The sequence below is a fragment of the Sabethes cyaneus genome, chromosome 3, assembly GCF_943734655.1.
Source record: "Sabethes cyaneus chromosome 3, idSabCyanKW18_F2, whole genome shotgun sequence".
In the NCBI taxonomy this organism is placed as follows: Eukaryota; Metazoa; Arthropoda; class Insecta; order Diptera; family Culicidae; genus Sabethes; species Sabethes cyaneus.
Window position 1 is genome coordinate 21,990,438 of NC_071355.1, and position 22,062 is coordinate 22,012,499.

At 40.8% G+C, this 22,062-nt stretch overlaps 2 protein-coding genes and 1 long non-coding RNA gene across 3 annotated transcripts; 2 read left to right on the plus strand and 1 right to left on the minus strand.

Moving 5' to 3' along the window:
* The first annotated feature begins 839 nt into the window (after positions 1–839).
* LOC128739369 (arrestin domain-containing protein 2-like) lies at positions 840–1,987 on the plus strand. The gene is made up of 3 exons (XM_053834853.1): positions 840–954; positions 1,019–1,198; positions 1,260–1,987. Exons 1-3 carry the CDS (start codon positions 840–842, stop codon positions 1,985–1,987), a joined length of 1,023 nt encoding a protein of 340 aa, XP_053690828.1.
* An 803-nt stretch (positions 1,988–2,790) lies between these two features.
* LOC128744027 (uncharacterized) lies at positions 2,791–3,048 on the minus strand. The gene is made up of 2 exons (XR_008412348.1): positions 2,918–3,048; positions 2,791–2,847 (listed from the first exon to the last, which is right to left on the minus strand). It is a non-coding gene; the product is annotated as an uncharacterized LOC128744027 (long non-coding RNA).
* Positions 3,049–11,965: 8,917 nt separating this feature from the next.
* On the plus strand, positions 11,966–13,174 carry LOC128743293 (arrestin domain-containing protein 17-like). Its single transcript, XM_053839843.1, has 3 exons — positions 11,966–12,157; positions 12,214–12,339; positions 12,402–13,174. Exons 1-3 carry the CDS (start codon positions 12,043–12,045, stop codon positions 13,118–13,120), a joined length of 960 nt encoding a protein of 319 aa, XP_053695818.1. The 5' UTR covers positions 11,966–12,042; the 3' UTR covers positions 13,121–13,174.
* The last annotated feature ends 8,888 nt before the right edge of the window (positions 13,175–22,062 follow it).

Sequence of the window (22,062 nt, forward strand, 5' to 3'; positions counted from 1 at the left end):
TCAAGTCAAATCTCAACTCTAATTTCTATTCTAGGTTCAAATCTAATTTCTAGTCCAATTTCAACTATGATTTTGGATTTTTGGAATATTTGGAAGGTATTTGAGTTCATTTCAGGGGTTGCAAATCAGTTCCTCTACTGTTTGATTAACTTTTATTTTTTAAGTTTTGGGGATAATAGGGCACAATGAACCCTTTTCCGAAGTATTTTTACCAGTATTTTTACATAAGAATAGGTAACAAATTTTAATATAAGAGCAAGACATGTAATAATTCTGTTATCCTCATTATTTTGGTTGACCAGAAATATAACAAATGCTGTTATTTCTATCTAATTGAAATATATTTTTGTTATCTGTCTGTTATAATCATTTGTTCGGTTGGTGAAATCTATATTTGCAAGAATAAGAACACTTTTTTCCGACTTTTGTTTGAAATTTTCTACCATCCCCGAATATGAATCTATTCAGCCATCAAAAATCCAGGAGAAATTATTGAATCGACCCAGAATCGCATTATCAATGAGCCATTGTCACACTCTGCTGCTGCTTACGCATTTTCGAACAAATCTCTACGGAAACCAGTTGCAGCAACAGCAGCAAAAGTGCGCCCAAAGTGTTGCCAAAATATATGTACCGCATAGAACAGCCGTACGGGACAGACTGGCGCCTGTGAGAAGACAGCATCTTTAGCATCATCACACATCAGCAGCACAGAGCACAGCATATTACGCGGTGAACCACCGACCGCCTGCCCGTATGTACTTAGTTTGCATGGGCTAGGACAGAGAACCGGGTGTTGCTCCCGACTAGGACACGCTCGGTGCAGGACTACAAGCAGAATGCGCATCAAAGTGGAAGTTATCCTTACCAGTGGCTCCGACGGAGTGTTCCACCCTGGCCAGGAAGTGGTTGGCGAGGTGCTTGTTGGATTAACCAAAACGATTAAGGTTACACGTACGAGTGCACTCGCAATTGGCGATTTTATTGTTGATGCCGTAATTGTCTCTCACTTTTGCAGGCGTGAAATTGGTGGTATGTGGCTTGGGACTGACGGAGTGGAATGAGGTCGACGGAAGAAGTGCACGGTTCCTGACGTTGGAGCAGTTCTTTTTTCAGGCGAATGACACCGCTTCCAGTACCACGTACAGTGGCAGAGAGCGCTACATGTACTCGGAGCTGGTCCTCAGTCAGCCCAATGGTATGGATTTGTACCTTTTTTTCGATGGTTTATCAGAAAGTGAAATACTAGCTATTTTTAGACTTTATGACAGCTGGTGGTTACTCGTATGGATTCGCTTGTCCGCTTCCGGTTACACTGCCTGCTTCATTCGAAGGAAACGATGGTTCCATTCGGTATTCTCTTACGGCCATTTTGGAACGGCCCTGGAAACGCTCAAAATCACATTCACTTAACTTTCAAGTCACGCGTCAAGTAAGCCTCAACGATGATCACCTTGTGCCACTGAAGGCCAACTATACCAAAACGCTTGGATGTTGGCCATGTCTCGCCGGTGTCTCGCTTTCCATGTCGGTACAGTTGCCAACCAACGGATTCGTTCCGGGACAGATAATTCCGGCGCTAATCATCGTTACCAGCAGAAGAAACGTCAAAATTCGCAAAGTCATAACAACACTAAGACAGCAAACGACGTACAGTGCACAGTCGCCCAAACGGCGCCAGCGAATCGAAACTACCGTCATCTGTCAGAACGTATCGCCGGGAATTACCCTCCCGGAAGGGGGTGTCCTGGCCGAGGATAACCTGCAAGTGCCTTGCTTGCTGCCGTCGACCAGCAGCAAACATTCGAAGCTCATCAAGGTGGCGTACGAGCTTAGGGTGAGCATGGAAATCGACACGTGTTTCCTGCAGGACCCCTGCGTCACCCTAGCCATTCCGATCGTAATCGGAACACTGACCGAGCAAGACGGTGCGGAACTGTCCGACAACGAATCCGTGCACGTATGGTCGCTGCAGTCGGAAAACTAAAAACACAGCACAAGATATAAGCTTCCCTTTTTATTAAATTTGTCTAAAAACCGTTCAGTATTGTAATAATATTATGTAGTATAGGAAACATTGGAATTACAAGATTTATGGGATATTCGACACGGCAACGTGTGATCCCATAATTTAGATTAAGGCCAGCGTCTCGAAAAAATGAAATATATTTCGAACGCTTATAGCTCTGCCAATTCTGAATTGTCTTTGATGGTTTGCATACCAATCGATTCATAAAAAAATGTAACAATTGCGTGATAATTATATAATTGTTGTTTTTCATTTGCTAGATTGTGAAAATTGGTGAAAAGTTTTAGGAGTAAATTTTCTCACCCACATTTCCGCTGGGATCGGCTTGCTGTCCCCTGACGCAGACGACAACTAGAAACATCTCCTATTTACTGCATTTCCGATTATTTCCGTTCAAAAAAGTTGATCCATTCCGGTATTGTTTCGTTAAATAGTAACGTTCGAACTTTTCTGTAAATATATGAAAAAGCGAACAAACTCACTGAGTCATGAAATTGTTTTTCCAAGAACGTCATGTCATCACATGGCATACTATGGTGCTTTGTCAGCACGTACGTTGCGCCCGGAACGAATGGGCGCATGTTGCCTCTCGCGCTGCTGGTTGGTATCGAAGGGGTTTATCATGAGTGGTATGTTAAAGATTGCACACGACTTTCTTATCAGTATAGTAGCATGTTCGGCGTGTATAAAAGCTGTTTAGGTTTTTCAATACCAGCATTCACTTCGTACAAGTAGCGTAGATAAGCTTCAACAGTTTTTCGGTGATTTTACCCGGTTCCACTTTACCTAACCTCGTTGAGAAAATACAGTACAATGTCCTGTCGGTGTTGTGGAAATAGTAAGTCATTTGAGAGTCCGATTCAGCCAAATTTAGAATTTAGTACTTACCGTAAACCAAATTCATTTCTGTTTCTAGCAAATTGCCAGTGCACCACTTGCTGCGGAGATGGTGCACCCTGCGGGACGAACTGTCAATGCAGCTGCTCGTGCAAGACCGGAACGGGCTGCAATCAACCAGGATGTTGTTGTTAAAGACATGTTACGGTTTAGTGTTAAAATCTATATGTAAAATGAAAGTTTGGAGTTTAAGTAAATAAAACAATTAACGGGAAACTAGCAGTCATCAACTTTTCATCGTTCAGCCCAATTTTGGAAGCAGTTTTTGGGCCCAAAAGCGGGGTTCTGTTTAAAAAAAATGTAAATACTGCATTCTTCCTGCCAATCTGAACACAGCGAATATATTTTCATGAACAGAATTTTTGTTTCAAACAAAAAAACTGCTTATGAAATTGGCAGAATCGATGACGACTAATTTCACCTTAAAGACGACATATGTTTTTGAACTGTATATACAGGGTGCTAGGTAGCTTAGTGCCAATATTTCAGAGGGTGATAGAGGATCATATTTGACGAAAAAATCCTTCTACGCATATGGCCAAATCTCAATCGTTACAGAGTTATTAAACATTTTCAGCTTTCGGTTCTGTTTACCTTAAATTAGCTCTGGTACAAAAGCTATGCTAGCTAGCTCAATTATGTTACTTCCATTCGAAAGCTGAGAAAATTTTGTATTAAAAATTGCGTTTAAACCTCCCACTTTATGAAATTTAGTAACTTTTAAGAAGCAAAAAGCTTTGAAATAAGTGTTTCTCAAGGTATTTTAATCGAATTTCTCCTAAAAATGTGTGATAAAACTGATTGCTGTTATTCACCAATTTAAAGCGTTCTCCAATTAGTTCTTTGCCGTAAAACGTCTATCTCTTTTTGTTTCGTCGCAATTTGATTTTAAACGTATGAGTTTGGGTGTTGAATAAGTAGGTAACCGAAATCTCATACATCACGCATATCACACTAGATTACCACGTGCGTTGAACACATTCTGACACGTATGAAAAACAACAAAAATGTTTTTCATAAATTGAGGGTTCGCCGCCACTTTTGCTTGCATAATCCTGCAAAACTCAAGCCGCTTAGGTTTATTCGCTAGCAGCAGCTCTTGAACCTGCAGTGTCAACAAATACTCCGTGAAGTAAATATTTCGCCCATGCTGACACTATGCTAGGCTGCGACGTTTTAACACCGAAAGAAAAGCTATTCTGAAGAAATATTTAGGATACAGGACTCTACCCCTCCACAGCCGACAGGTAGCGGCACGCGACACAAACTCTGTGCACAAACGCCTGAGTCGTTCTTGCTTTCGAAACTGTCTATGAAATGTCGAGCAGCAAAAATTGAAACGAGACCCTAAATCTCGGGTACTTTTTCATGGCGATGTATCTGACAATGAGAGATTCTCTTCGTTTCTCCTCTCTTCCGCTTTTTACGGCGAAACTAAAGCATTAAAAGGAAAATTTTCAAAACATTTGGCTAGCTAGTGCCTCCGGCAACCGATTCGTGCAAAGCTGACGGTCTACCCTCGGTTATGCTCCTCGATGATAAAACAGATTTTTTACGTTATTTACGCACAGATTTTTTACAGTTATGTACGCTGATCTATCCGCGGCTTTCGCGTACCATTGCCACGCGGCCCAGCAGCCGTTATACCAAGCAGTTACTGAGTCGTTGACGGATCCCTGTCGGAAACGGTAACTGGGTCTCGGATAGGTCCGGGATGGTGGCTATATGGACGACAAGCAGGTTCCCGGTTCAAGAGGTTGTGTCAACTGCAGACGAGAGCTTTGCGGTTGCCAAAGTGGGTGGAGTGTGCTACTGCAGCTGTTATGCTCCGCCGAGTTGGTCGATTGAGCAGTTTACGCGGATGGTAGACCGAGTATCAGTTGTGCTGACTGGTTTAAGGCCGGTGGTTGTGGCGGGCGACTTTAACGCTTGACTGAGGAAGTCGTCGCACGAACCATAGGGGTCGGATTCTGCTTGAGGCTCTGGCAAAGCTCAACGTAGACCTGGCCAACGTCGGCACCACTAGTAGCTTCAGTAGGAATGGTGCAGAGTCTATCATCGACGTGACATTCGGCAGTCCTGGTCTGATAGGAGACTGGAGGGTAGACAATGGCTACACTCACAGTGACCATCAGGCGGTCCGCTATGGTGTTGGTCAGATAACGAGGCGGCAGGCGGCGGGTAGAGCCAACACTCCGACCACCCGTGGATGGAAGACATCATACTTCGATCCCGAAGTATTTGTGGAAGCGATCCGAAGAGAGTGCGGTGATCGCGATATGCCCGATTCGAACGCTGATCATTTGGTAGAGGTGCTGTCGCGAGCGTGTGACGCCACCATGTCTAGGAAAAGCCGACCGTGGTATGGTAGATCACCGGTTTACTGGTGGACAGAAGAAATTGCGGAACTCCGCGGAGCCTGCTTTCGTGCAAGGAGAATTATGCAATTATGCAAAGAGCTTGTTCGGATGAGGGCAGAGCAGAATGTCGAGTAGCACTAGTTTCTGCACGCGCAGCGCTTAAGAGTGGGATAATAGCTAGCAAGCGAGCGTGCTTTGAAAAGTTGTGTGCCAGTGCCAATGCGAACCCGTGGGGTGATGCCTACAGGGTCGTAATGGCCCACAGAGCGATCGCCAGAGAAGCTGGAGCGGATCATCGAGGGCCTCTTTCCGCGCCACGAGCCAAGGCCCTGGCCTCAGGCCGCTGAGTCGTCCCACGGCCGACGTTCCAGTATCTCAGATCATAGCGTAGGACGGTCGGCCTCCGTGCCGAACATCCAAAGTAACATGGGCGACGGCGGATTAGGATTAGGTCGGGGAGGAAGTAACGGTTACGAACGAGGAACTCATTGAGATCGCTAAATCCCTAAAGGTGAGCAACCCAAGGAGCAAAACGGCAGCAGTTAAAAGAGCAGGTGTGGAATAAGAGTTGCGTGGTAGCATCCGGTGCTGAATAAGCGAATTTGCTGAAGTACGTGTTGTTTAAACGTTATATCCCACATTTTTCCTAGCTTCTAATCAACATCTACATGTTGTTATTTAAGTGTGGAACGAGAGTCGAATAGGCATTGTGCAAACATATCAGCAGCACAGCTAAGAACAAGTGTAGAATACCGGTCGTTTAAAAGCTACCATATCAGCTAAGAGCAATTGTGGAGAAAAAGTGGAATAAGAGTGGAATAAGCATTGTGCAAACGTATCAGCAGTATTACAGAAAGCACGTGTGGAATAGTGGTGGAATAAGGATGGAATAAACGTGGCGCAAACGTATTAGCATCATTGCTGACAGCACGTGCAGAATAAAAGTGGAATAAATATTGCGCAAACGAATCAGCAGCATTGCTGAGAGCAACTGTGGAATAGTGATGGAATAAGGGTCGAATGAAAGCTGCGCAAACGTATCTGCTGCATTGTTGAGAGCAAGTGTGAAATATGTGTCGATTAATCGTCGTACAAATGTATCAGTAGCACCACCAGGTGCAGGTGTGGAATAAATAGTGCTTGATGGCAGCCAATAACACCAATAACTTGAATGACACTTTATACTTTACACTTTATAATTTATATAAATAAATTTATATTAGGTACACTTTATTTCTTTTTTTACAGATTAAGAATAGAAAAAATTTGCATTACCACTTATAGCAGAGACAAGTCTTTGCTGGTCGTGGCAATCCTTTTATTTGTTGTTGTCTGGACGGTATGTATCTCCCTTGGCGTGTCGTTATCCCTCGTCTAAGGCAACCAGCTCTCTTGACGCTTTGCGAGTTACTCACAATAGATTTGCTCAGCAAGATGAATTGCGTCGGGCTAAAGCCGCCAGAATTGTTATGGTCGGGTAGCATAGTGGCGATACCACCACTGCTAGCGCCGTACCGTAATCGCGTGACCAGCTCCCGCTGCCGGTGCACAAAACCCCACTTCTGCTCGTGCCATCCACTGCTGCTTTTTGTTTTTTAGATGAAAAAAACTAAATCCGATCCGATGACAAATATACGTAGCGATTAGCTCAGAAAGCAGTACTATCTGCGTAAACTAATGACGGGGTGACAAAAGCACTATTCCTCTGCGGTACTGGCACGAACCACTTCTGCTGTTAACTATTCTCCGCTGTTGCTAACTAATAACATCACTGCTAACTAACTGAACAATCGCACACAATGTTCGCAGCTAGCCGAAAGTTCTGGATTTCCAGTTTCCAGTGAATTTCACTCAGTAGCACCGCTCACCGTCGTCAATATTCAAGAGAAAAAAAACTTTGCGTTGTGAGTGTGTTATGTTGCTGGTATTGCTGGTGGTACAAGCGAAATACTTTAGCACAAATAGTTTATTAAATGTTTAACATGTGCAGAATAAATACTTCTAAAGCAATCTTGTACAGCAGATGTCAAACATGATTTAAGAAACTACTCTTCAGCGCTTAAATGTATTTTAGCCCATTTTTGTTCCACGCTTGACAAACTTAAACTGGTAAATCCACATCGGCTAAAAACTCGGAGCCTGTCATCTGTCAGATTATCTCAGATGTGTTCGTCGATGGCTTCCGATCATCAGGATGTAAGTTCGAACCCGGATGAATGAAAAAAGTATAATGGCAGGCTTGATAAATTTTGAGTCAACCAACGATTTCCTACTAAGTCTCTCATTAAATTATAAAAATACGAATACAAAAGTGAACATGAAAATAACGAAACCCTCAAAATAAAATAACAGTAGGTACTTCCTGCATATTTTATTCTTTTTGCTTGTCTAAATATTGAACTGCTGTGGAATAAACGTAGCTTCAGTGTCATTAGCAGCAGTTTAATAAACATCTCTATGCGTACTGAATAAACGTTTTACTATACGTTGATTAACAGCCATACAAACGCATCTTCCACGTCCATATTCCGCACTGTGCTGTTTAAATTCTCCAAAACCTACTGTATAAGCATTGAACAGAGGTGTTTAGATATACTTTAAAAGCAGCTATACAGCATGTGCTGAATAAAAGCTGTCGGTGAAACGTTTAATAAGCAAAAATTGTTCCTTGGGAAGGCACCGGGACCAGACGGAATCCCGAATATGGCCATCAAAGCGGCTATTCTGGAGGCTCCCGAATTATTCGGGGCAGTAATGAGTAGATGCCTGGAAGCTGGCCACTTCCCGGACAGATGGAAGCGACAGAACCTGGTCCTATTGCCGAAGCCGGGAAACCCTCCGGGTGTCCCCTCGTCATATAGGCCGATCTGTCTGCTCGATAATGCCGGCAAGGTACTGGAAAGGGTTATCCTTAACAGACTCGTACAGTACACTGAGGGTACAAACGGTCTGTCAAGGAACCAATTCGGTTTCCGAAAATGCAAATCTACGGTGGATGCCATCTTGTCTGTCACTAAGACAGCGGAGGTGGCGATCCAGCGCAAGAGGACAGGTATTCGCTATTGCGCAGTTGTTACGCTCGACGTGAGAAATGCGTTTAATAGCGTTAGCTGGGACTCCATAGCCAACTCGCTTCGGAACGTCCAAGTGCCGGTGTCGCTGTACAGAATTCTGGAAAATTATTTCCAGAATCGTGTGCTATGCTACAACACGGAGGAGGGTCAGAAGTGCGATCCAATCACCGCAGGGGTTCTGTAAGGTTCCATACTGGGCCCGGAGTTGTGGAACGTCATGTATGACGAGGTGTTGAAGCTAAAGCTCCCGGTAGAGGTGATGATTGTCGGCTTTGCGGATGACATCACCTTGGAAGTCTATGGTGAATCTATCAGAGAGGTAGAGTTGACGGCTGCCCACTCTATAAGCATTGTTGAAGATTGGATGCGATCCAGGAAACTGGAGCTAACGCATCATAAAACGGAGGTTATCGTGGTGAACAACCGTAAGTCGGTGCAGCAAGCAAATATCAGCGTCGGGGACTGCACCATTTTGTCAACGCGGTCCTTAAACCTCCTGGGAGTGCAAGAAGGCTTCCACAGCTATTTCGGCATTGTCTCGTATGATGTCTAATAGCTCTGCGGTATATGGCAGCAAGCGAAGGCTATTGGCCAACGTGGTCCAGTCCATACTCAGGTATGGCTTACTTGAGCTACAAAACCGCTGGAAAGCCGATCAACGGCGAATGAACAGCCTAACTACCATAGTCCAGTTATTTAAGAGTGTGCGTTAAGCACAATAGCCCCTCCCTGAAGCAATACCGATAAGGTGGTGCCAGGGGGGATTGAGGCTGGAGACTCGAGTAGGCTTTTAGTGGGTCTGGCTGGATCCTCATGCCCCAGTAGGGGGGTCGGGATACCAAACCCCACCCCCTGAGTTGTCTTCTCAGGTGTCTGATAGCAGATTTCCCTATTTGTAAAACGAAAAAAAAAATCCGCGGCTTTCGACAAATTGAACCATCAAATTGCTATTCACCTTTCATTCTGGTAGACTAAAATTTTCGGATCGTCTTAGTAAAATACGAAACCTGGAAAATTAAATAAAAAGAAATTTTTTTTTTTGACAGATACGTATTTCGCTTACAACTTGCAGGCTTTCTCAGTGTCTGTTTTCGAACTAATTTAATTTTCCAACATTCTGGTAGCCCACAAGGCAGCCATCACGGGTAAAAGTAGCTGTTTTTCGTTTGCATTATTCTACCATCTTTAGAATGTTTACCTTCCAACTACTTCCAACTATTTCATGCATTATTTCAATGATATTATATAAATTAAAGTGTTGGAAGCTTGAATCACGTTTTGAGGAGTGATTCAAACTTCGAACAGCTATTCCGGTTTTCCGGGTTTTCCTTCGGGAAAATTAATTGTTTGCATTGTAAAGCTGTAGAAAGCAAACTCGCTTTATATGTAGTACATGGAGTTCGAAAATATTAGCAAATGACTTCAGAAATATGGATTAAAATTAATTATTGTGTGAACAATTTAAACCACACTGTTAGGGGGATTTCAAAAGACAGTGTTTAGACAAATAATGTAATTTCACTCATTTAAGTTGAGTGACACTAAAACTGAGACTGAAATATTCGAGCTTTGAATGTCGACCATGGAAGTGTTCGAAGTTTGAATCAAAACCGAACTGTAACTTTTTGGTGTTTTTCATTATAAAATAACATTTTATCCTCATTTTCAAAATTTTCCCATAAAAATAAATAAATTGTCATGCTATCGAACCATTCATGGGGGTACAATAAAGATGTTTTCGAACATTTCGCTTTGAAGAACGTTCCAGCATGGCTTAAGTGTTCGAAGTTTGAATCAGAACGGTACCCAAATCTTGCAAATTTATCCGACTTGCAACTTTCATGCCTTGCTTGCGGATTTTATGATAAAATGATAAAATTTTTGTCTACAAAGTGAGTAGCAATAACTGTCAGTGTTCTTTGGACGTGTTTGATTAAAAATGGGCTAACCATACATGTGTCTGCATATTTTTCGTTTAGAATGTATTCAAGTGTCAACACTGCTTGCACGTTTGTTATGAATTTTCATCCGTTTATGAGTCGTTGTAATCATGGATGCAAAAAGGGAACTTGTGATAAGTCTGGTTTTGAAACATTTTCGACCATATGATATTTTAAAGAAGTTGAAGCCATTTGGAACAAATGAAAGATTCATCTTTCGAACCATCAACCGATACAAGCAAACCGGTTCTTGGAAAATACTCGCTAAACATGGCCGTAAACGCACTGTAAAGACACCGGAAGCCATCAAACGAGTAAAAAAGCGAATTCGACGGAAACCAGATCAGTCTGAACGGTAAATGACCAAGGAACTGAAAATTTCGCAGTCAGCCATGAAAAATATGTCGAAAGATGATCTTTGATTAATTCCATACAAAAACAAACGGGTGCACGGTTTGACTGAAGCGGAAGGTTGCAAAAGTCGAAAGATGTCGGTAGCTGTTCAAGCGGGTACGGTGATTGTGATTTCTCGGGACAAACTGGCTGTTCAAAGGTTCCAGAATGTTTCCAGGGTGATGGCATGGGGATGTTTCTCCGAAAATTTGAAGGTTCCATTGCTGTTCATTGGACCAGGTGTTACATCGATAATGTTTTGAAAAATCATTCCAATCGGCAAAAAATACCACACGAACGCACACCAACAAGATTCTGCACCGTCTCACCAAGCGAAAGCTACACAGGTTTGCTGTGAGGACAATTTTCCGGATTTCATTTCTTCGAAAGAGTGGCCTGCCTCTTCGTCTGAGTAGAATCCTCTCTACTTTCCTTGCATGGGGTCACATGCTAGGCAAACCAAAGGTTTGTCTGTGGATATTTTCAAGCAATGCCTTAGAACCTGTATCGTGCGTGCAAGCACGCTTCTCAACAACGATGTCATGTCATTACATGAAATACACTCAAAATTGTAATTTATGTAAGCTTATTTTTGTGACTTATTTGTTGCTTTACTGAAAGTTATTACTACTCGCCCTGTAAAACCGTCTGTTTTTAGAACTTTTGATAGCTAATTAAAAGTTATTACGTTGAGCGTCTTAGCAGAATCTCGAATACGAGTCTAGTTAGGAAGCCATCCTAATTTGACTCGTAATTTTTGATAGTTTTTTAACCGCTGTGTTAAGTAGTTTACAATACAAAAACACGTTACAAAAATTAATCATCACCGGTCATTCGTCCTACATTCATCCAAGAGCATACTCCGATTCTCACAATACTCATTCAGTGTGTAGGAAATTGGCTCACCTTCGTGCGTCACTCTCCGTCTTATGCCTATACCCGGACGGTTACAATTCTCATCTCGCCAGTCTGTTCGTCATCCTTTCCCGTTTCGCACCGCTCTGTTCACGAGGCAGCGCCTGCAAGTTAGGCAAAGACAAAAAACACGTTGGCTGGCTGGTGCTTAACGATGGAAATCCAACCGTTTTAGTTGTATCCTTTACGACGCACTCAGTGGACACTAGGACTGGTGAAGCATATAAGCTTAGGTGGTGGTGCCACCACTATCAGTATTTAGTTACAGTTAATGTAAATCAATAGAGACATGCATAATCGCATGCCTTACACGCACGATTGACGCAGCATCGGCGACAGACTGGCGCCGCCGCTTGCTGTGATGCTGTTCACTTTCTCTGCTGGTTCAGGATTCAAACGTCGTCGCTTTCGTCATCCTGTCTGCGGCTGCTAAGATGCCACCGAAGCTCGAGATCATTCTCACCAACAGTACGGATGGGATTTTCTATCCTGGCCAGGAAGTGATCGGTGACGTGATTGTAACTCTCAGAAAAAGCTATAACGTGTCCAGTGAGTACCAAAAGATATTCGATTGGAAAGCAAATTAACCGGTTAATTTTTTGCAGAATTAAAGTTAACAATTTTTGGTGTTGGTAAAACAAAATGGTTCGAACGGCAAGGTCGTGGTTCGATAGCCTACAAGGCGAAAGAACGTTACTTGTACTCAGAGTTGGTCCTGTTCCAAGCTGACGGTAACGATTTTAATTCGTCATCATACAGACAATACAAACTACTCAACTTGAAACAATTGCAGAAAAATACAAGGATGTCCCGACCGGAACGTACAGTCATGGTTTTGCGTGTGTCCTACCGGACACGCTGCCTGCTTCGTTCGAGGGCAAGCGTGGCCACATTCGTTACTGGCTAAAGGCAACCCTCGAACGTCCCTGGAGACAATCGAAGATTCATTCTCTCAACTTCCAACTCGTCCGGCAGCTTGATCTGAACAATGAAATCCTTATGCCGGTTCGTTCCGAACTAACCAAATCTCTCGGCTACTGGCCGTGCGTTCCGAGCGGTGTTCTGTACGCCTCCGTAGAGCTACCTACGTCCGGATTCGTACCGGGACAGTTCATTCCAGCGGTCATCCAGGTGAACAATAAGGGCGGTAACAAAATCACTCGAATCGTCACCATGCTGGTCCAGAAGATTACCTACAACGCCAAACGACCGAAGGTCCATCAGAAGGTGAAACGGCTGGTCGTGTGCAAGAGTGTAACACCGGAAATAACCCTTCCGGAAGGAGGTGTACTTGCGGCGGAAAACCTACAGGTACCGTGGGTGCTTCCGACTAGCAGTTTTTCACGGGTGATAGAAATCGGTTACGAGCTGGTGGTCGAGTTTGAAATCGATACGTGTTTCTTCAATGCCAACCAAAGTGTCCGCGTTCCGGTGGTAATCGGGGTGATTCCGGCGCGTGATGCCGACGCCGTGGAAAACAATGCTATCCGTGTGTGGACGCGGAAAGCTTGAATATCGGAACCGGTACTGGCTGTTATTGTTGCATTATAAGGTCTGAGAAAAATTAAAGTGTCTACGGCTTTTCTCGTTACGAGATTTATCGTTGAATTTTCATATCTTTAGCAAACTTTGCCAAATAAAAGATTCATCTATTGCGCAGTGTTTGATGGTCTGATAGTGTTATTCGAATGTTTAAAGAATCGGTGACATGAGTTAAAAAATTTGAATGATTTCTGCTCTATAGGGTGAAATATCTTCTGGTTTTATACTGTTAAAATCATTTTATTTTTAGTTTTGTTTTCCTATGTCTTTCAGGGAACGGATAATCTTGTCATCATAAATATTTCGATGGCAGATTTTACAAATTTCAGTTTTCTTATTGTAGCATACATCGAACTTCCCACCTGAAGGTAAAACAGACGACGAGAAAGAAGCACGTGCACGGTTGACACTTGATTTGCATGCGTGTTTGTTTTCAATTACTTTCAAGTGTATAATTTGACGAAAATATTGGTTAAAAAACCCACATGGTCAGGTACACCTTAGTCAAACTGGTTAATTTACACGTCATAGAGGAATGTATTCTCTTGCGTTCGATGAAAGGCTATGAAGGCTAAAAGCGTTGGTGGAAAGTTCGCATCTTGCACCTAAGAAATGGCGTTGAATATTTTTATGTACGTGAAAAATGACCGGATGGGGTTCCAAAATTTAAAAATAACGTTTGTCTATTGGTGAGCTATGAACTTAGAAGTAAGTGAGCAGATAGTATAGAACGCGCTTGGATTAGACGGAACCAGATTGGATAGCATCAAAGCGACAAGATTGTTTTTTAGGATAACGAATGATTGAGCAGTGGTGTTTAATTTGAATTTTCTGTGCTAAAAAAATATTGTTCGAGTTCAGCACACAATGACCAAAAAACATCCATGCGTCAATCATGTGGTTGTTTCTGGAATTTTCCTGCACTACCAGTCCCAGTAAGTAGGGCACACAGTCAGACTAATTTTCATCGAAAACTAATCAATTTTTGTTGTTCAGAGAAAACCGCAGCTTCCTGATTGTACTTAAGAGTAACAATCCTATATAATATTGTGTGTTCAATTTCAATCACAAGCGGTGACTATTAAACACTATTAGAATCGCTTTACTTACTATTATTACGCTTTATTACTATATACATGCTATCCCTAATATAGGTAATTGAGGCTTCGGCAAGCGTTATCTTTTACTCGACGTCATCGTTCCAATTATTATTGCCCACGAACTCTTTCGTTCCAACTGAGCAAACTGACGTGACAATCATCGATGGTTGGTAAGTGCGCAAAATGCAACATAACCGACCGACAAAGTCACCCGGCCTGCTGCGAACTATTAGCGCGAGCCTCTTGTCAATTGCGCACGACACGAAAATTGTACATATAAAAGTGTCCCCCGCGGGATCGACGGAATAGTTTGTGGGTTAACCAGAAGCAATCAACCAGTTTACAACCGACGAGTGTCGAACTTCTTTAATTTATTGGAAAGTGCAAAAGTTTGAAAAAGTTACAGGATCAAAATGCCGTGCAAGTGCTGTGGTAAAGGTAATTATTTCTACCTAGCTGTATGGATACGATAGTTTCTGTTTAAACTAAAATTCATTTATTATACAGCTGATTGCAAATGCACAAACTGCTGTGGAACTCCGGACAAACCATGCGTGACGGGATGCCAATGCAATTGTGGTTGCAAGACGAATAAAGGTTGTGACCAGCCCAAAGGATGTTGCTGAAAATTCCAAAACAAGCTGAATCAAGTTGAATCTAAAATGTTTGTTATGTTAAAAAAATAAACAGTGTTCTTTTGGTAGCTAAAAGTTATTGGCGTTAAAATTTTGAAAATATTCAGATCCATTGCATTAGCTTCTAGCAGAAGGAACCGGAAGGTTTGCTGGAACCAATGGTGAACCTGTGGGGAAGGGCTAAAGGGAGCTAAGTTCTTTATCAATTTCAGATCTCGACTCTATATTGGACTTTTTCCTTTGTTTTGTTAGACTTCGTCTTTCTGAAAAGTAGCTCTGGCGTGCCCAGGCTGGGGCATACTTGGGTACGTGCCCCACCATATCTGTAAAATTTATTGTAAAGCAAAATAATTTCTGCAACTCAGAAGTCCACAGTTTTTAATTTATTCCGTCACTGTTTTTGCTATGAGTAAACTGATTGCGTAAAAAAAGTTCCAGTTTTAAGTCTACTTGTTAATTAAATTTCAAGTTTAGTTTCAAGCCAAATTTAAACTCAATTTTAAATTCAAATTCAATTCAACACCGATTTCAAGTCCAATTTTAAGTCTAGTTTCAAGTCCAATTCCAAATGCAGCTTCTAGTGCAATTTAAATCTATTTTATATTCAATTCAATTTCTACTTTAAGTTACCTTTAGAGTCTAATTTTATGTCCAGTGCCAAGTGTAATTTCAACTTCAGTATATCATTTCAAGTTTAGTTTCAAGTCCAATTTAGAATGAATTCATTTCCATTTTCAAGCCCAATTTTAAATTAAGTGATGGTGGAAAACTCCAAAGAAAAGTCGAACAGAAAAGTGTAACAGCATACATTGGGCAAAATCGACCGAAAAAAACGGAACTTTTTGATGCCGTTATTTTTAAAGGGTAAGAAGTGATTTTTCTTATGTAAAAAATCACGAGAAATCGATTGATGGGAAGTATGTAGCCCATTTTGCCCCCTTCACCCAATTTTTTTAATAGTTTTGAAAGAACCACACACCAATTTTCTCTAATTTGAGATTCTATGGTTAGAAAAGAAGAAGAAGAATGTTAGGAAAAAGGTATATGAACAACTTTATTTTAATGCAAGATAATGTAGTAGTCTGTTTTGCCCAATTTTACTCAAGGTTTTTGAATCACAGGCAAAATGCCAATTCGATACTTTTACCAGAAATTTTACAAGAAGGCATGCTTGCTGGGAAGGTTGAAAAAGTCAGAAGATCGAACAATGATCAAACTTTTCACAAAAATGTCATGTAAGGGAATGTTTTGCCTTGCTTTACCCTACAACTTTTACTGAAATCTGAGAATGTTTTGATAGGAAAAGGAGCAAATGTGAAAGTGCTCCGATTTCGTTCAAATTTGGTGTGTTTGTTCCTAGTTGAAAAATTTTAGACTCATATTTTTTTATTGAACGCTTAGTGTGCCTCTTTCTGAGTTGGGGTTGCTTCAAAAAACATAATGTTCTTTCTTTCTTTAAACTTTCGATGTTTTTGTAGTTCGGAATGCTTAGAACTACCGTCGAACATATTTTCTGAAAAGTTGATTGAAATATCTTTTATTTAGAACTAATATCATTAAAATCGGTTCAGTGGTTCAAAAACTATGAAGCTTTGAATGAAATAAAATCGGAAAACATGACGATTTTTGTGTTCACCCTAACTAAGAAAGGGGACCCTAAGCGTAAAATTAAAAAATATGGGTCCATAATTTTTCAGCTAGGAACAAACATACCAAATTTGAACGAAATCGGAGTACTTTCACATTTGCTATCAATACATTCTCAGATTTCTGTAAAAGTTTTACCCTACAACAAGGCAAAACATTTCTTTTTCGTGACATTTTTGTGAAAAACTTGATTGTCGTTCGATCTTCAAACTCTAATCTTCTAACTCTGGTAAAAGTATCGAATTGGCGTTTTACCTGTAGTACAGAAACCTTGAGTAAAATGGGGCAAAACAAACTAGATTATGTTGCATTGAAACCAAATTGTTCATATACCTTATTCACAACATTCTTCTTTTCTAACCACAGAATCTCAAATTAGAGAAAGTTTATAGATAATTTTTTCAAAACTATTGAATAATAGGAGTGAATGGGGCAAAATGGACCACTTCCCGTCATTTCCGCGCGTTGTTAAATGGAAGACAAAAGACAACAAATGGAATGGAGGAAAATCAGGACACAGCAAAAGGACGAAGAAACGGAACAAATAAAAAAGTTGGAATAGAGAAAGAGGAAACAGCGGGACAGTAGAAAAAAGAAAAGACGAGAGAGAAAAAGAGTGAAAGCGAGACAAAAAAGGGAATACGGAACAAAAAAAGAGAAACCAAATGAGAATAGGTAGAGAAAAGGAGAAAGATGAGACAAATGTGGAACAATGGAACGGACGGGAAAAACGGAATTAAAGAATAAAAAGGTCGGAATATGGGAAAGACAGTATTAAAATATGAATGAAAAACATGAGGAAAAAGAGAACTGAAAATAAGAAAAGATGGTATAGGAAACGAAGAAAAACGGGAAATTAAATAGGAAACACGGGAAAAACTGGACTGAAAAAACGGCACAGAAAAGGAACGTGTGAGAGAATAAGACGTAAAATGTCCCTCGCAGTTTCAAGTAAAACTTCGTAACCAAGTTCGTATGCATGTCCGGTTTGAATTCGCTTCTAGTTCAAATTAGTCCAAGTTAAAGTCTAATTTATTTCCAATTTTAGGTTTAATTCCAAGTCAAATTTAAACTCGGATGACCAGTCTAATTTGAATTATAATTTCAAGTCTAATTTTAATCCAATGTAGGGTACGGGTGGGTATTTCCAGCCCATTAATCAGTAGCCTGAACAATATTCAGAAATTACATTGAAACTATATTTATTCGATACAAGATTTTTATACCAGTTGATAGAATATTATTTACTGAATATCGGCGTGTATTTTGGTTTTAATGAAACGTCACTGAATTTGAGTTATAGTCGCGACAAATGATGAAGTCGCTGCGGCTAAATTGAGCCCATTTTCTATAGTGGTGTCTGTGTTTTTTAAATCCGACCGGCCTAAATAGCCTGCACAGGGATTAGATGCTTTGCAAAAACAGATCAAAAGAGGACCGAAATTTTTGTGTTCTTCCGTGATACAAAGAAATAGAATTGGTCTGTGATAGCATATTCACAGCTGTTTAGTTTCTAGAATAAGTAAACGTGATCATAATTGTGTGTTTTCCAAACCATCATCATGAGCGGATACGCGTAAGCGATTGCTGCTGGTTTTTTTCAGCCTGATTACGTGCCAGAGGAAAAACATGTTTATTGAATAAAATTTAGCAAATTACTTACATTTTTATGAAAATAGTTATAACACATTAAAGCCTATGAGTGCAACATTCGTTTCAATATTGTTATATAGCGGCAAAGCTTTTATTTGGGAAAGTGTAGCCAAAAAAGGTAATGTATGCCGAAATTAGTAGCGTGCTGGGTGTTCGGATATGAACCAGTTTTTTGTAGCAACCGATTATTTTTCGGTAATGCTCAAACTAGAATATTATATTTGCGTTAGATTAATTATGGAAAATATACATTCGACTTACAAGAAGTGGTTTTACTGTCTATCCTTTACACCTTCTTCCTATACAACGCCGATCGCAGTATACCTATTAATATTCTAATTTCTTTATTTTATTTCACGTTACAATTTATTACAACTTACGGTTTGGTAAGTACGTTTCTGCCTAAGGTCAACTTAGGGTGTGCTACCCTACTTTATCTTTCGCGGTTGTAGATACTATGAACGGATTGAACCAGGTAAGTATACTTTTTTTACACTTTTGTTTTATTTGTTTTAGACTACTTACAATGGATTTACGGTTGGTTACGTTGATTATTCTTTACAGGTAAGTATCCCAGGCTACTAGTATTTCGATGGTTGCTGTATCTGCAGGTAAGTATAAACAGGTATTGTTTACATTTTGGTATACATTAATTTCACTGCATAACTTCTTCCTTACCACTCAAAACACTAACTTCTACCACTTATCAGGCGCTGTTTCGCGAACCCGGTGCTATTTCGCACGTTGAAAATGGTAAATAGTCGGTATTATTCAGAATTAGCTTTGAAACACTTTCTATTTGTTTTTCAGAACACTTTTGCGATGGCGTTTTTTATTTATCTTCGCTCTTCTTTTACCCTCTAACCAACATAAACGTCATAAGCGATGTTGGCAGTGTTGCCATATATGCGGTATCGTAACACTGGGAATACCCTCCCGTACTCTATGTTAGGTATTTTAAGTCCAATTTTAACTTCCTTTTCGAGCTTAATTTCAATTTAAATTTCAACTGCGGTATCCTATGCTTATGCTGCTTAATTTCAAATCAAATTTGAACTTTATTTTCCAATCCAATTCCAAGTCTAATTCAGTTCCACTTTCAAATAAAAACTTTACATATTTTTTAAGTTCGATTTCATGTCTAATTCCAAGCCAAATTACTCTAAATTTAAGTCCAATTTTCAGTTCAACATGAAGTAAAGCTTCAAGCCCAAATCAGCCTAATTTCGACCTAATTTCTAGTCTAATTTCAAGTTTAATTTTAATTCCAATTGCACCCGACAGTCCAGAGTGTTCAACCCGATCGACCGGTATTTTTGTGGCAATCAGTAATAATTAGGGTTGGGAGTACCGACACTATTTTTGAGAACCGGTATTTCGGTACTGGGAGCATCAGTGCCGGTAGTACCGGTTCCAGTACCGGTACCCATATGTGTTTAAGAATTATAAACTTTATTTATAGCAAGAACCGAAAAAACTCATTTATTTATTTTAACACTGATTTATTTTCGTGCTACTAGATAGAGGCAGTAGGATCGGTGCACTAGCCCCGATCCTGTCCTGTACTCTAACAGCCGGCTATGAAGTCTATCGATAAAGTCTTAGAAAGACGTTTGAGCCCAACACTTTGCTTTTTTCATCTTCGAGATTTGATTTTAGGATGCACAGAATCCATTACAAATTTGAGAGTGTAACTTTGCTTATGATGGAAGATATACGCGCACTTGCGTCATCTGAATGAAAGGTATTCTGGACTATTATAAGCGAAAAACAGAAAGTGGCGTAGGCTCAAGCAAGTGCTGCAGGCATTACTTAGAGAGCTTTCCATTGTACACCTGGAGAATATCAGGAAGCTAAGGAATTCCCTTGGCACCAGGAATAGAGGGGCCCAACGCGTTAGACCCAATGGCCTAATGGCTCGACTAGGTTGAAACCGACTTGAGAATTTGTCGATACGCTCAACGAATTAGCGACCAATAGCTCAGGTACCCAGGACCGAGTGCAATGGAGACAAATTCTTGCTACAGCATGAGCCACCCTGGCTAGATGAGAACCCGCTAGATGAGAAGGAGAAGGATGCACAGGACTTTCAATGCATTGTCTTCCATGCCAAAACAAATCTTAGTATTATAATTGCCAGGCCCTCTTGAAATCTATCGACTCGACGTGCTCATGGCATCGAAAAACATAACCAAAGCTTTGCCTGTCAAGGGCAAATTGAAAGAAACCGATTTATTTCAAAGATTTCTTTGGTATCTTGGCGTAATCGAATTCGTTGAATCTGGAACTGCCTTGAAGTACTGAATTTAATCTATTTATCACTTCGTCATCTTTACTAATGAATTGTTTCTGCTTATGATAATCGATGTTAATAATGATGGACATTATGGAATGAAATTTCCTTGATAAACCAAACTACTGGGCTGATTCTTTTGTAGTGTAGTCGGTCAATAAACTTCGTAGAAGGCAATTTAGGTGTAGTGGTTAGCATTTACGCCAAGGACCTGGGTTCATATCCCAACCCTGTAGAAGTCAAGAGTGACTATTGTCGAAACTAAAAACTTCGTTGTATATTACAAAGTTATCAGGGATGATTGTCAGTTTTATTTCTGCTGCAACGGATATAAATTTCAGCATCAGCGCCTGGAACCGAAAATACCGGTATTCTCGCATGCCAGTACCGGTACTTCGGTACCAGAAAATTGGTCGGTAGTACCGGTATTACCGGTTCCGGTACTCCCGGTATCCCAACCCTAGTAATAATAAATTCACCGTCCTGCGATAACTCCGTTTTGCCTGGTCAAAACATTCACCGGAAAGGTCGGGTGCTCCACCTTTTGTTTATGTCTGGACACGCTAGTGGTAGTGGGGTCATTCCAAAAAATCTAACTCGAAAAGTGGACAGGTTTTGAACGTTCTTAGCGGTTTCCTGATCGATTTTTATTATTTTTGTACCAGTCGATTGGAACATCTTCTACGCGTCGAACCAAATGATGTCGATTTATTGAAAATATGAAGCTTTGTGATGAGTTGGCAAATGGCAAAGACGTCATCAAAGTTTTAACGTGTTTGATGGCTCCGCTTGGGAAGTACTCCAGAAAAAGTGCCATAAACTCATCGACCCGACAGGTCGAAGATTTTTTACGTAGGGTACCGAAGGATGTTTTCAGTTTCAGCTTAGCTTAGCTTAGACTGAATGCACATATTACACATGTACAAGTAATATGACTGCATAAAATGGTTCACGTGACTAATCTAGCATGAACACTTCCTATCTAATTGCACAGGTTCATGCCCGACTGGTTTCGTTGAATTCATAATTTGAGAGGTAACCTAATGAGTGTGAATTACTTTTTCATATCTTTTATTATATTTTCTTTATAATAAATCATAGCTCGAGGTATGATGTTGGCCTAATAAGCCAGTCGTCGTATGCTCGAATCTTGGCTGGGAGAGGCAGAGGCTGTTGGAATCAATTCAGGTTTCCACGAGCGATAATGGCGGCTATTGAGCACAAGTGGCCACAATCTTTTGACATTCATTGCAGGAGCGTCGATTCACCTTAATTGTGATAGGATATCTAACTAGCACCAGATCAAATATGGGCCATACAACAATATTCCTTATTAATGGACGCAGTTGTAATATGGCTCTACAGGAGGGAAAAAAAGAAAAAAAAGGAGCGTCGATTTTGCCCTGACGGAGTTACTATGGAAACATCCATGTTTGGTTGTTGTTCGAGTGTAAACATGTAAACATTGTTTCATTTTGCAGATCAGCTGAAGTGGAACATAACTGAACGGACTCAAACTTTTTTAGTGGTTTGCGGCCATAATTTTCTGAAAGCACCGGCTCAGGATACTTTTTACAATCGTGC

Excerpts from the sequence above, each read along its gene's own strand:
- LOC128739369 (XM_053834853.1), top strand. The coding sequence starts at position 840 with ATGCGCATCAAAGTGGAAGTTATCCTTACCAGTGGCTCCGACGGAGTG. Across the intron at positions 955-1,018 it reads CAAAACGATTAAGGTTACAC|GCGTGAAATTGGTGGTATGT; the intron begins GTACGAGTGCAC and ends TCACTTTTGCAG. Across the intron at positions 1,199-1,259 it reads GGTCCTCAGTCAGCCCAATG|ACTTTATGACAGCTGGTGGT; the intron begins GTATGGATTTGT and ends AGCTATTTTTAG.
- LOC128743293 (XM_053839843.1), top strand. The coding sequence starts at position 12,043 with ATGCCACCGAAGCTCGAGATCATTCTCACCAACAGTACGGATGGGATT. Across the intron at positions 12,158-12,213 it reads AAAAAGCTATAACGTGTCCA|AATTAAAGTTAACAATTTTT; the intron begins GTGAGTACCAAA and ends AATTTTTTGCAG. Across the intron at positions 12,340-12,401 it reads GGTCCTGTTCCAAGCTGACG|AAAAATACAAGGATGTCCCG; the intron begins GTAACGATTTTA and ends AAACAATTGCAG.